The 14,427-nt window shown below is 46.9% G+C and overlaps 1 protein-coding gene across 3 annotated transcripts; it reads left to right on the top strand.

Annotated features, from left to right (window-relative positions):
- Positions 1–1,627: 1,627 nt before the first annotated feature.
- Positions 1,628–13,643, top strand: LOC137144376 (cytochrome P450 1A5-like). Of its 3 annotated transcripts, XM_067534647.1 has the most exons (8): positions 1,628–1,967; positions 2,809–2,907; positions 7,802–8,666; positions 9,504–9,630; positions 10,191–10,280; positions 10,372–10,495; positions 10,752–10,838; positions 13,228–13,643. In XM_067534647.1, the coding sequence occupies exons 3-8, from the start codon at positions 7,821–7,823 to the stop codon at positions 13,532–13,534; spliced, it is 1,581 nt and encodes a 526-aa protein (XP_067390748.1). In that variant the 5' UTR covers positions 1,628–1,967; positions 2,809–2,907; positions 7,802–7,820; the 3' UTR covers positions 13,535–13,643. The 3 variants fall into 3 exon arrangements, with proteins under 3 accessions (XP_067390748.1, XP_067390747.1, XP_067390745.1); XM_067534646.1 differs by lacking the exon at positions 2,809–2,907 and having other exon boundaries at positions 1,631–1,967; positions 13,228–13,642; XM_067534644.1 differs by lacking the exons at positions 1,628–1,967; positions 2,809–2,907 and adding an exon at positions 2,989–3,125.
- Positions 13,644–14,427: the final 784 nt, after the last annotated feature.

Below are 14,427 nucleotides of genomic sequence, written 5' to 3' on the forward strand. Positions count from 1 at the left end.
GGGGGGGCCTGATCTGTGACCACTGGAAAAGCTCACAGAGTGAGATGTGATTGAGCAGAAATCATAAATAACAATCTGATTTTGTAAGACATCTTGGGTCAGATTTTTCCCCAGAAGGGCTGAGCTGGAGTCATTTCAGCTGTTGTTGAACGGCGATTTATTCATTATTTTTTATTTGTATCATGGTAGCACCCAGGAGTCCCAGTCCTGGATCTCGACCCCATTGTGCTAGGCACTGTACAAACACAGACCAAAAGACAGTCCCTACCCCCAAGGAGCTCACACGCTAAATACCTCTGAACATCAATCACGAGGTGTCAGAAGCTGAGCACCCAAAATATAGAGACACTCAAAGCCAGAGGCCACTCTGGAGAAATTTGACTCTTGGGTTACAATTCATGCATCCACGGTTCCTCTAAGTTCACCATCAAATAAAATGAATATTATTTCTCCCCTCCGCTGGCCTTTTCCCAGCTGAGTCCCTGTCCCAAAACGCAGCACACGGGCCAACCATGTCTTAGAAGCCCAGGAGTGGAAGCTAGTTTTTGGAGACCTAGCCACAGGATCTTCAAGTATCCTACATCCATCAGGCAAGGGTAGTCTCCCCTGCTGTCCCCACATTACAATTGCTCATTTACACGGGGGCTGTACAAGTGTAGGAATATCAGACAATGTGGGCGAGTCAGCCCTGAGACTGGGGCTGAAAATTTGCATCTCCGTGGAGCTGCAGGCTGCAAAGTCAACACATCTGCCTATGCTCTGTGGGAATTTCTTCTGCTGTAAGGATGAGGAATAGGTAAGCTATGCTGCAACTGCGTTTGTGGTGGGTTTTCACTCAGCGTGTGAGAGGCACGGAAGAGCCAGGGTCTTTGTTCTGGTTGCACCTTGCCCTGGACTTTCCCAAAGTGCAACTCTTGCTTATCTGCCCCTGCTGCCTTCTCACGCAATATCGCATCCTGCAACGTGTCAAAGGTGCTTTCAGAGGAGAGAATTCCTCTGTTCTCTCCCCCACCTCCCAGTTCCCCTTGAACTCCTGCCCCCCCTCCGCTCTCTTTGTTCCCAAACTCACCCTGTTTGGCTGCAGGGGAAACAGTGGTGAAATTCAGCCAAATGGCTTCTCACGCGAACCTGGGCAATCTTTAACCTGATCATGAGCCGGGGGCAGGGAGGACTGCCTCTGAATGGGCTCCTGACACGCGACGCCCTCCTGTCCTGACTACAGACCACAAACCCCCTCCGCCCTCTGTCTCTGCCATCCTGGCCTCACCTCCCCCTTGCTTCCCCCCTCCCTGCATGCCCCCCACAGCCACGAGTGGGGTGTTGGGAGAGAACAAACTTTTCATGAATCATTTCAAAAACCCACCTCTGGCGGAGATGGTCTTTTCATGAAGTTCTTTACTGAAAACTGGCTGGGCGATGGGCGGACGCCGGCCACGTGCCTGAGCCAGGAGACCTCCTGCCAATGCAATGGGGTGAGGTCGGTTCACGTTCCAGTCCTCTTGGCAACAGTGTAGTGTATGCCTAACCTCTGCTATCTGGCCTTTGCTGCGGAGGGTGAAATGTACATTGGTCAGCTGGCGACGCGCCTGGCCTTGCTGAGGGCCCACTCCAATGCCCACTGAAGCCCATGGGAAAACGCCCAACTGGCTTCTTCTATGGGCTCTGGATCAGTTCCCGCGCAAGGAGGAGGCTCCGTTGGTTATTTTGTAGCTAGTTACCATTCTGGAGTTCTAAGCAAGGTAGCTTGGATGGTGCTTTTGCCATGTGACAGGAGGCAAGTTTCATGGGAGGTGCATATAAAGCTATCAGAAAGTGAGCCTTCAAGCTGCCTGGAAGGAGAAACCAGTTCATGGTCCAGAAAAGCGAGTTCCAGACACCTTGGGAAGAGACGCCCTCTGCCTTCACAGGGTCATCAAAGAACTTCTAGCCACAGGTGGTACGCTCCTTCCCTCCTCTGAGACACACAGGTACTGTAGGGCTGCTTCACACAGCTCCTTATCTTTGCAATATGTTAAAAAACGAGAGCAAGTTGAAATGCGTGTGGGGGACAATGGGAAGTGGGTGTCCTGGGTAGGTCTCTCTCAGATGTGTTGTATGTGCACATCGTGGGTCAAGGCATTCCAAAGCGAATAGAGATTTTGGGGACTTCCATTTTAGGGGAGCCCAATTTGAGATGTCTTAAAAGAGGTCTGATGTTCAGCAAGTGCTGAGACCTACCCTCTAAAAATCAACCCTCTGAGCACCCCAAAACAGGGGCCTCGCAAAACCATGTGTCACTCTGGAAAACCTTGGCCAATATTTTAATAACAAATGGTCCAAATAACACTAACTGCTCAGATCAAAAAACGTACCTGAAGGCTGTAGTTATGCATTAAATGGCCCGAACAACTGGTGCTCTTTCAAGATAGAAAATTTACTCAGAACTCAGCAGACTTGCCCTTAAGCAAAAGCCTTATCGAATTTTACAGGGAGAAACCAAAGAGAGAGCTTTTCTACAGGTTTTTGGGAACCTCCCCCCCCCGGTAGAATTCTCTAGCAGAGATATCATTTCTGATTAAATTCTAGAAGATGATCCAAAAGCAATGGGAAGGAGATCATTTTATAATAATATCGACAGGATCTTTCCATAAGGGAGGTAAAATAGGTTTTACTTTTAGTCCTGAGTTAGACAGCAGTGAATCAATCATAGATCAATCAGTGCAAGTCAATGAACTATGTACAATGAAACTTCACTTTTCATAGCTTAGCTCATCGATCACACAACCATTTTTCCACTCATCCCACAAATCTCTCTGCAATTCCTTCCAGGCACAAAACATCCTCTCTGAACCAAGTCACGATCCTTTCCTCCATCACCCTCTCATCCTGGGCCACCTTCAGGAAACCAGCCAACACTTGATGGCCAGGGTCAGTGGCATTCCTGGGGTGCTGAAAATAGAGATCGAACAAATCAGCTTGTAAATGGAGCTGGTTGAAAAATGTCAATGCCTTCAGAACATTGACCAAAAACAGAGAATTTTTTTTCTGGGATTTATTTATTTGTTTGGTTTTATGTGATTGGCAGTTTCCCTCCCTCCCCCCGTTTTTCAACCGATGCACCTTGTTTATGATTCAGTGCCCTCCAGGTAAGCACTGTCCAGTGTATGTAATGGTGTGATATTCTCATTGCTGCGCTAGTCCTTCCTGGTCATATGGTTACATTCATGTCTTGTTCCGAATGAGTGAACTCCTTAGGGCAGGGGCTGTGTCTTTCTGTGTGTTTGTACAGTGCTAGAGCAATGGGACCCTGATCCTGCTGACAGCTGTTGGGTACTCGGGCAATGCAAATAATAAATCATTAACATTCATTCAGATAATGGAATACACACCCCGTTTAGCCAAAGAAAACACTTGGATAAAGATCACTTTTAACTCAACAGTTTAATAGCCACCTTCGATAGTGGTTCTATCAGGGTTAAATCCTCTGCTCCCTCTCTGTAGCGGTTTGCAAAAGGGGTGGGTTAGAAATGTAGTGTGATGGTGTTTGAAGCTCCCTAGGGTTCTTGAAGAACTGTGAGTTATATTTAAGTGAGGTGTGTTTTCCTAGCTAGAGATATCGTGTATATCGATGAGGCTCGGTGTAAACACTTCATCTCAGATGATGCCCTTGTTAGCCATATCAGGACAGGCAGTAGGTGGATTTGGTTCCTCTTCATCTGATCTTCCTTCCCAGGTAAGACACAGATACAGTTTTCTCTTCTCTGTCAAAGCCTCCTCACTGGATTTCATCAGGATCCAGGCACCACGTCCTTGCAGTCCTTTGAGAGTTCAGAGCTAGGCTTCATGACGTTGAGGGGATCTGGCTACAGAACAAACTTCCAGAGACGACCAGGCAAATCCAGAGTGTGACCACCTTTAGGAAATGCTGCAAAACCTTCCTCTTTGAAAATGCCTTTCCACCACATGAATGACACTCACACCACTGACTCCCTCCTACCTCCAAACTCCTACCAAAAATATACACAAAAAATCTTACCCCAAGCAAAGGTTTTACTCTGGAACAAGAGAAGTGCCAGAGATTCCATTAAATCCACTGGAGACTTTGCTATTGCCGCTGATTTTATGGGGAAGGTGTTCAGCTACTGCAGTAATGGGGGGCAGTAGGGGAGCCATTTGGGGGGGGGCTCCTGCCCCCAAGTTTCAGACTGGAGGTCTGCTTGCCTAGCCACAGGTGGTGCTCTTAACTGCAGCGCAGCCTCTGTATGGAGCGGCTGCAGTCCCAGCTTGCGCCCCTGGGGCAGGACATCAGTATTTTGTTTACAAACAGAAGCGAAAGGGCTGGTAGTTAAATTAAATGAAGGATCTGGAAGTCATTAGATGAGATTCCTGGGCCGGGGGGAGGGGGGTGGGACTGTTGAAGAGAGACCCCAGGGGATGATTACTGTTATCAGCATAGAAGAAATACAGCCAAGGTTACATTCAGAAAAGAGGGAGATGTGAGGGAGATAGGTTAAAAGAAAGGGCCAAAACCAAGGGAAGGGATAGCAGTGGTATAGAGATGTTCCCACTCACCTTGTGGTACTTACGTGGCCACTTCACTGTAATACCCGAGCACCTCACACCGTCTAACCTCTTTCTCTTCACAGCCCCTCTGTGAGGCAGTGCTGTTATCCCCATTGTACAGATGGGGCATTGAGGGCCAGATTTTCAAAGGTATTTAGGTACTTAGTAGTATTTTCAAAAGCATCTAGAAGGTTCGGTGCTTTGTAAAGCCCATTTGATGCCTAGCTGCATCTTTGGGTGCCTAAAAGCCTTTGAAACTCTGTCCCTAAAGCACCGGCCGAAGGTCAGACAGGAAGCCCATGTGGGAAGTAGAACCCAGGTCTCTCAGAACTAGCACCCTATTCACTAGAGCAGCTTATCTCTCTGCTACCTGCTGCAAAGAAAAGAGGACTCATCGATGGGAGCAAAACCAAGGCAGCCAGTTCTCTGAGACTCCAGCAAATGGTCCCAGGCGATTGGGAAGGATCTCATGGTTGACAGCATGAAAAGCAGCACAGAGGCCAGGAAGGATGATGAAAGAGACTGAGACTCAGATGCGAAGAGATCACTTAATCCGCAAGGGGTGGCTGGTTCTGCCCCATGCAGGGTTGTAGGGCAATGACTGCTGTGAAATTTTACAATTTAACTGAAAACCGTTTTGTTTTGTCATTTTTTGTTCTGAGTTTGAGAAAAGGAAGGAATGAGAAAGTGTTGTATGGGTATCAGATGTGTTTATGCCTCAATTTCTTAGGATTTCAGCTGCATCCAGGCCAATTCCAGTGCAAAGAACAGAAATTCCATCCACAGAGTCCATAAAGCCAACGATTATTGTCATAATTTGTATTATTCACTGGGCACCATCTGTGTGCTCAGCACTGTTCAGAATATGCCAGAAAATGTAGTCCTTGAGCGAATGCATATAAGATGTGTAGCCCTGGACAAGACGGCTTAGATATTCAACTATGAAGTGTATCGTTACTGAGCACACGTTAATATCTGTGAGCGGAGGTGCTGATGGCAATGGAAGTTTTACCTGATTAAGGACTAGAAGATTTGATCTTCAGCTTTCTTTCAAGAGGAAGAGCTGCCCAGAGCTCCTGTGCCTGTTTATTTTCCTTTCCTGCCTGCAATGGCCCTGATAAACCACAGAAGAGTAAATTTTTTTCTTAACTTTAAAATGTGGAATTTTCCTGGTGTTTGGTTTTAAATATTCTCCCATGAGAATTGCAACTCAGTCACTGTAGTGTTGTGTTTAAGAGCCTTCTGGGAAGTAACTAGCCTTTAAACAGAAGTGAGTGACTTGAAAGCGTCAGTTTCACTCCTGTTTAGAGTCAGTTTCTAGTCTATTATTTGTTGTATGTTAATACCCCTAGAGCCCCAGGCAGGTGCAGTATAAATGTGCAGGTCCTTCTTGTCCAGGATATTTCTAAAAGTTAAATGATCTATTCCAAGCTTGGTGAACTGCAAAAAGTAAGTTGCCTAAATGACAGAAAGTAATTTAGATTTTTCAACAATTGTTTCAGTTATTGTATTCAAGAATTAGTAACAAAGTAAGAATATACATTAAAATGTGAAGTAACTTGCCACAAGATGTCAGAACTTGTTAGTATTAGAGCTGAGTGGGTCTAATATTTATTTAATTTTCTTTCTTTATATAGGAATTAGATACCGTGCTCCTGTCAGCTAATTTCTAAGTTATTATCTGCAAAAAAAGCTAGGGGTTTTAAGTGCCTAAGTGGCCCTTGGAATCATGGTTAAAGTTGCCCCCCCCCCAATCTGAAATGGTACCCCAGCACATAAAACCCTAAGACAGGGAGCTGAGCTCTCGGTTTTCACTCAGCAAGAATCGCCGGTGTCAGTTGTCCCCCACCCAACGTGAGACGGGTAAAGAGACATTTTAGTGAGCCTCCAGCAGGTTCTCCAGATCCAGCAGTGCCGTGCTATGTAAAAGCCAACAGTTGCCTCACAGTGGCACCATGGCTCTAAGAAATAACTGCTGCATCCCAGGTAGCATAGTGAATAAACGCTGGGGCCGGATTCTGGGGTAGTTCCATTAAGTCAATTAGGCTACACTGATTTAATCCCAGCTGAGCATCTGGCCCCCGACTCTTTAAGGGCAATCAGTGTAAGGATCTGAGCCTTCACTTACAGAGAGTCTAGAACCAAGAGCCGGGGAGGCCCTGCGTCACAGGCACGCCTGTGTTACCAGCAAGGGAGACAAGCAAAGAAGCCCCTTACTGATCCTGGAAAGTCAGGCCCCACAGGACAGAGACTCCCAACAAGGCCCAAGATCACCAAATTGGCTCACGCCCGCTCCTTAAACCAGGCAGTGAGTGGCTGGATTGTCTGAACAATTATACAGACTCCTTGTTGCAGCTGCATCGGACACTGCTCCTTGCCTCTCTCCTGCAACCTGCATCCAAATCTGCTCCCCTCCCGTCTGGTCCTTGGTTCCTGCCCTCGCTCCCAATTCCTGCCTCGCTCCTGTTCCTTGCCACATCTCCAGTTCCTGCCCTTATGTCCCGGTCATCAGCTGTTAGTCTCCACTTTGACCATTGGCTCAACTCCTGACTCCGACCATTGGGCCAGCCTGTCTGTGTCCCAACTCCTAACGATCAGTGGCCAGAGTGGGCAATGACAGAGCTGTAGATTCCTCCCCCACTTCTCCCAGGATGCAGATAATGTTCCAGGGTTTCCGTGTGTTTCAAACTGCCCTGTCAATTTCTCTACAGTCCAGACTGCAGTAAACAAATCAACTCCACAAAGAAAAAAGCGAAATGTTAATGGCACTTCATGTCTTTGCCGTTCTAGAGCTCTTTCTACCTGCAGATCTCCCAGAGCTTCACAACATTTAGTCCATGAATTTAGCTCCACAACACCCCTTTGCTAATAAGTATTATTATTCCGCTTTTACAAAGGGGAGGCAAAGGCACAAGGGGATGAAGTGACTTGCCCAAGGTTCCACGGGAAGTTTATGGCGGAGCTGGGATTTGGACCCAAGTCTCCTGACTCCTGTCCTGTGCGCTAGGAACTAGAACTAGTGTAGGAGGAACGTCCTAGCAGATAAGAGGATCTCGGGTCAAAGGGCTGGATCCTTGCTGATGGCCAACCTCTGAGAAAGGTTTATGAAGAAGGGATCCTCCAAAGTCCTAATGTCAGGAGAACTGAGTGTGCCATGGCCCTGTCTGGAGTCTGGTCCCCTTGAAGCATAAGGTTAAGATTTCCTGAGCCGCCTGAGGAAGTTCGACACCCAACACCTCCTTTTGTTTAATTTTATCAGGCTTCTTAGGCTCACGAAGATGAAGGCTGCAACGTTACTGGTGGAAAGCCAGGGCTTTATCTCCGTCACCGAGATCCTCATTGCCTCGGCCGTCTTCTGTCTGATCTTCATGGTCATCAGATCCTTCCAGCAGCAGATACCCAAGGGGCTGAAGAGGCTGCCTGGACCAAGCGGTTATCCCCTGATAGGCAACATGTTGGAACTGGGGAGGAACCCACACCTGACCTTGACTCAGATGAGCCAGAAGTATGGAGATGTGATGCAGATACGGATCGGCACCAGACCGGTGCTGGTGCTGAGCGGGCTGGACACCATCAGACAAGCCCTGGTGAAGCAAGGGGAGGACTTCATGGGACGGCCTGATCTCTACAGCTTCCGCTACATTGGGGATGGCCGGAGCTTGGCCTTCAGCACTGATTCGGGGGAGGTGTGGAGAGCTCGCAGGAAGCTGGCCCAGAATGCCCTGAAGGCCTTTTCTGTCTCCCCCAGCCCCAACACTTCGTCCACCTGCCTCCTTGAGGAGCACGTCTCCAAAGAAGCTGACTACCTAGTAACGAAGCTCCTGCGACTGATGGAGGAAGAGAAGAGGTTTGACCCCTATCGGTACGTGGTGGTCTCTGTGGCCAATGTCATCTGTGCCATGTGCTTTGGCAGGCGTTACAACCACGATGACCAGGAGTTCCTCAGCATAGTGAATGTGACTGATGAGTTTATCGAGGTGGCTTCCTCCGGCAACCCGGCAGATTTCATCCCCGTGCTCCAGTATCTCCCCAGCCGCGCCATGAAGAAATTCGTGGAATTCAATACTAAGTTCCTCAGGCTCCTGCAGAACATTGTCAAAGAGCACTACAAGAGCTTTGAGAAGGTAAGAGCCAAGGGGGTGGGGGAAGCATTCGCTCACACCTGAGATGAGCTTCCATACTGTGCCTTTCAGGCTGCCCTGTAGCAAATCTGTGACTACCCTAAGCACTCACAGGTGTTACTTTGATGGCCACTCAGAACTCCATAGAAACATTGGGATGGAATTTATACCCTTCTCTAATGCACAGGTCCCTATCAACTGAGCTGAAGAAGAATATTAATTAGCTGTTTGCAACACAGGGCCTCGGATCTATGACATACTGTTGAACATACTGATGTCAATCAGCAGAAGGCAATGGTGCAGAGACACACTAGCCTGGTCATTCCAACATTCACCTAAATAAAAGTCTGGAAAGGTGCAGGATGAATGGAAATTATGCTACTTTTTTGTCAGCCTGTCTAGGCAAAGAGCATTTTATTACCTCTAGGATTTTTACAAATGAATCTTCATATCTATTATAGGAGCATCTTAGGACACAAATTACCCTAGTTTCTATGCAATACATTTCTCTCCTCAGGCCCATATTGAATATTAATTTGCTTAGCATGTTTCTCTTGTATTTGCCAAGAAGAGGATTGTTCTGACATTCTGCACTTTCAAACTGTATATTCTAATCTCCTTGTTTTTATGGCTCGGTGAAATGTTACCTACTGACTTCAGGGAAAGAAAATATTCTCCTGAACTCCTATTCCTGGAACTTACTCACACTCCTGTGACATGGGGGTACTGTACTCTCCAGCACAAGGTCCCTTCAGCAGTAGATTGCTCTTTGTTACCTCAGTTTACCTGTCTAGTGGTCTGGAATTTCATGCAATTTTCCTCTGGACTTTCCTCTTTCAGGACAACATTCGAGACATCACTGACTCCTTGATTGAGCAAAGCCAGGAGAATAAAATGGAAGCAAACGCCAATATTCAGCTCCCGAAGGAAAAAATTGTCAACCTGGTCAATGATCTCTTTGGAGCTGGTAAGAACATTCCAATTCAGGCTTTCAAATCTGAAACCATTTTCTATTTTTGCATTCCAATAAACTCTGGTAAATATTAGCCCCTTTTTTACTCCCCTCATAAAAACACCCCATCCAGCTGCTCTCAGTAGCAGAAAATAGATCACGTCAGTTTTTCACCCTGATGCCTACCATCAATGACCCCAAGAAGCTTCCTACTGTTTGAGCAGGAGTTTGTAGGAAGACAGGGATCAGGGAAAATGAAGCTCCCAGTTTGTATCCCTATTTGCCAGTATTGGTCCTGATTCATCAGTGAATTACACTGGGGAAAGCCCATTGACTTCACTGAAGTTACACCAGCACAAAACTGAAATAACACAGTTATGAATCCACATCAATCAGTGCGGAGTGGAGCAAGTGTAAAAACCCTTAACTAGGAATTTTATTATCACAGCTTTCCGAGTCAGACGAAAACTGATGTGCAATCAAAGAAAATCGGATGACAATCTAAAGCCAGGGGTTTGTAAATTTCCCTTGACTTGTCTTCATCTAGTATCCATCTTGCCTCTTTGTCTGTCTAGGTTTTGACACTGTGACAACAGCTTTGTCCTGGAGCCTCATGTATCTTGCGAAGTATCCAGATATTCAGAAGAAGATTCAGGAAGAATTAGGTAACTGTATGTTTTCAATCACAGAGTTAAAATGCATCTCTCCAGAAGGCTGGGTTCCAGCCATCCTTTTCTTCCTCTTTATAACCTGTAGATCAGACCATTGGCAGAGAGAGGAGACCCAGACTGTCAGACCGGCCGATGCTGCCTTACACAGAAGCCTTTATCTTAGAGATGTTCAGACATTCTTCCTTCATGCCCTTCACAATTCCTCACTGGTAAGTGCTAAGGAGGCAGAGGAGATTCAGGGGCATTACACATTAAGCGGTGCCTTTATTCCACATGCTGTTCCATTGATGATCCTTGCTGTGTAAAAGAGGAAAAACCCAGCCCTTGGAAAGTACAATAACCCTAAAGAAAACGGTCTCCTCTGGGCCCAATCCTGACTCAAAAGGAACCAGGAATTGATTTACATTAGAGCACAGAGGAGCCTGGCAGCAGTTTAAACATTAAAATCTCACTCTCTTTCTTCAGCACAACGAAAGACACAGTACTGAATGGCTACTTCATCCCAAAGGACCTCTGTGTGTTTGTCAACCAGTGGCAAGTCAATCAGGATGAGTAAGTATATGCAGAGTCCCAAAAGTGTGTAATCAATCCCGGTCAGTGGCTCTCAAACTTATTTGATTGTGCCCCCCCTTCTTTGTGTCTGTCGTAGCTTACTCCCTCTTCTCCTCCGACCACATGAGCACATATGCCGATAAAAAAAATCAACATCCCACGAAATATTAAAGTCTATAAGGCATTGATTCAAACAGAGCTAATGAGCCATTGTAATAAGAGCAGAAGCAAAACTGCGAGCGTGGTCGATGCTTACAATTCAGTATGCACACCGTGTCATAGCAAATGGATTAATGTACAGATGGCAACGACTTTGTAGAACGCTATGCAAGCGTCACAGAAACCTGTCAAAATGCACAGCACCATCGAGAGTCCAAGGCACAGCGCCATAGGAGGACCGGATAGGCCTGGAGGAATCAGCTTTACTAGTTACCCATTGCTGTGTGTAAAATGGGGGCAGTACTTTTTGTTTGTTTTTCCTTCCTAAAGCTTCTTCCCCTTCCCCTCCCCCCCTGGAATATATTTCCCGCTCTCGCCACCCCTGGGAGGCCCACTGTCCAGTTTGAGAACCTCTGATCCAGATCCATGTACTGGGGCCTTTTCAATCAGATAAAACATGTTTCTACCATGTACCTTCAGTAAGACCGGCTGGCACTAGGAGAAATAGATCATGATGATGCTGTGTTAGTGGTAGCATAGCAAACAAGAACAAATGTTCCCTGCCCGGAGGCACTTATATATATATATATAAAGAGAACCTGGGCGAGATGGCCCTGGCTGTATTTCTGTGCTTTCCCCATTCTCCACAGGACTAGAAATTTCCATTGGGGGAAGACAGAGATGCCCAGGAAGGGTAGGGGGAGCATGGGGGGGGCATTGAAACTGGGCTGCCAAGAAACTAACTGGGTGGGCTGCTTGGGGAATAGACTCCACACAAATGGCCCTGGTCCCCACCAAGCCTCCCCCTGGATCTGCTGGATCTGCTGGCCTGATTTGCACCCCAGCCTTTGCTGACGAAAGGATCAGCGAGAAATTTCTTGTGAGGCAGGAAAAAGACCTGGGAGTCACTGCAGACAGCTCAGTGGAAATCTCTGCTCAGTGTGCTGCAGAGGTTAAAAAGGCAACCAGAATGTCAGCGTGCATAACGAATGGGGTGGTGAATAACCACAGAGAGCTTGTCTACATTTGGGAATTGACCAGCATCATGGAATGACTGTTGCACTGTAGTTATTGTGGTATATCAATTATTCCTGTCAGTTTCCCCATATTGGGGAAACATTGGGATGATCATACTGCTATTCTGTATATCAGTGACCTCCTCCCCTGGAATACTGTGTCCAGGTCTGGTCGTCCCATCTTCAAAAAGATATAGGAGGAATAGAAAGGATCTAGGAATAGGTAATGGAAAAGGTTAGAAGAACGGAAAGATTTGCATATGGAGAGAGATTGAAAAGACCCTGATTATAGAGGGCAGCTGAATAGGAGGTCAGGGTAGAGTGGATAAAATAATGATTGGTATAGAGTGCTTCTATTTCCCCTCTCATAATAGAAGGGGAAGGGAATATTCCATAGCAACAGAAAGCAGCAAATTTAAAACTGATTAGAGGTCTTGATCACAGCCTGTAAGCACCTACCTCGGGAGCAGAAATCTGATAATAGAGGGCTCTACAATCTAGCAGACAAAGGTATGATAAGATCCAAGGGCTGGAAGCTGAAACTAGAGGCATTCAAGCTAGAAGTCAGGTGCAAACTTTTAAGAGTCAGGGTAATTAATAATTTGAACAATTTATCAAGGGTCGTGGTGGATTCTCCGTCACTGGCAATTTATAAATCAAGACTGGATGTTTATCTCTAAGATCTGCTGTAGCTCAAACAGGAATTAATTCGGAAAAGTTCTAAGGCCTTTGTTATAAAGGAGGTCAGACAGATGATCACAACCGTTTCTTCTGGCCTAAGAATCTCTGAAATACACCACAGACCTGTGGAATTCATTGCCACCAGATGTTAGTGAGATCAAGGGCTTAGCCGGATTCAGAAAAGGATTAGAAATTAGTGGATAATGAGAACATGAACCATAACTTCAGAGAGACTTAAAACCACGTTTACAAGGGATCTGACACCTCAGGCTTCAGTACAAAAGCCAACCAGTAATATCAAGGCTTTACAGCAGAAATTAATCTGGCCCAATGGCTTCTGATGGGTTATTTTAAATGGAAAAGCCATTCCTGAGTGGTCAAGGTGCATGGGTGCTCAGGCAAGAGCAATGCATCCTAGGCCCAGTTCTGAATCTGTTCACAACACCCATCCAAGCTGTATTCCCTGCGCGACTGCATCCCGACTCCAGGAAGTGGGAGAAGGGATGTTTCAGGAGCTGCTTTTTCTATTCCAGGAAGCTCTGGAAAGAACCATCCACTTTTGACCCAGAGCGTTTCCTCAGCGCCAGCGGGACTGAAATAAAGAAGGCAGATGCTGAGAAGGTGCTGGTCTTTGGCTTGGGGAAGAGGAGGTGTATCGGGGAGATCATTGCCCGATGGGAGGTCTTCCTCTTCTTGGCCATCCTGCTGCAGCGGCTGGAGTTCAGCGTCTCTGATGGAGAGAAGTTGGACATGAGGCCCCTGTATGGCCTGACAATGAAGCACAAGAGGTGTGAGCACTTCCAGGCCAAGCAGCGCTTCCCGATCCAGAGCTCAGAGTGAGTCACCTCTGGACGCTGGATGGGAGCGAGGGGAGAACCCATCTGAATTTTACCCCTTAGGTTCTGAGATAAATGGGGCCCAATATAGCTTCTATCTGACTAATGCGTTTTGATTTTCTTGCCTGGCCATTAACTGTCTCCGTCACCTCCCCTGCAGCGTCACAACAGACATTCCAGGGGCATCTGGCTTGTTCGCACAGGGGCAACTGCTTTTGTGGGTGCTTGATAGCTGGGCAGCTCTGCTGAGTTTCTCTTCAAATGCTATGAAGGTGTATTCCTTTCACGCCTCCTTATAACAGGCAGCCAAAAGTCGAAGCAGTTGGGACCACCCACGCGCTTAGAGCGATTCATGGGCTTAAGACCTTTGCAAAACTGGAGTCTAAGCCTGTGCCACATGTCATGATGCCCTTCATCCAAGTAGAGTACTAAGGTCCATGGACATCTTAGGAGGCAGGTCCTCAGCTGGTGTAAACGCCTTGTTGGATCTAGGACAATTGACGACTAACCCTTGTGTTCTGTCTTGTCTATGACATGGCAGAAGAAGGCGGGGCTTTTCAAAGGGGGTATAAAGGATTTCAGCATCCCGCACCCAGCTGAAAATAGGCAATTCAAGGACTTTGTTTACATGGATGAGCTTTCTGGTTTCTTGGCCGTGTTCGATTTCCTTCAAAGAGCCCTAGAAACCGGGGCTGCCTTGGTGACTTCAGGTGTGTGTTGTAAGACAGCCCATGAAGATGATGGCAATGGTTTGAGCTGCCACCCAAGAGAAAAATCATATTGGATGTGAGCAAATAGCACGAGCAGGCTAGAATTTGTGGCGTTGGCAGGATTTGAACACTAACCATTTAAGTGAGCGAACGCAGAAGTGCCCGGGGGTGGGGAATGTCGAACTTC

This window comes from Emydura macquarii, unplaced genomic scaffold, assembly GCF_026122565.2.
Source record: "Emydura macquarii macquarii isolate MOO-44397 ecotype Brisbane River unplaced genomic scaffold, CSIRO-AGI_Emac_v2 contig_3451, whole genome shotgun sequence".
Taxonomy (NCBI): Eukaryota; Metazoa; Chordata; order Testudines; family Chelidae; genus Emydura; species Emydura macquarii.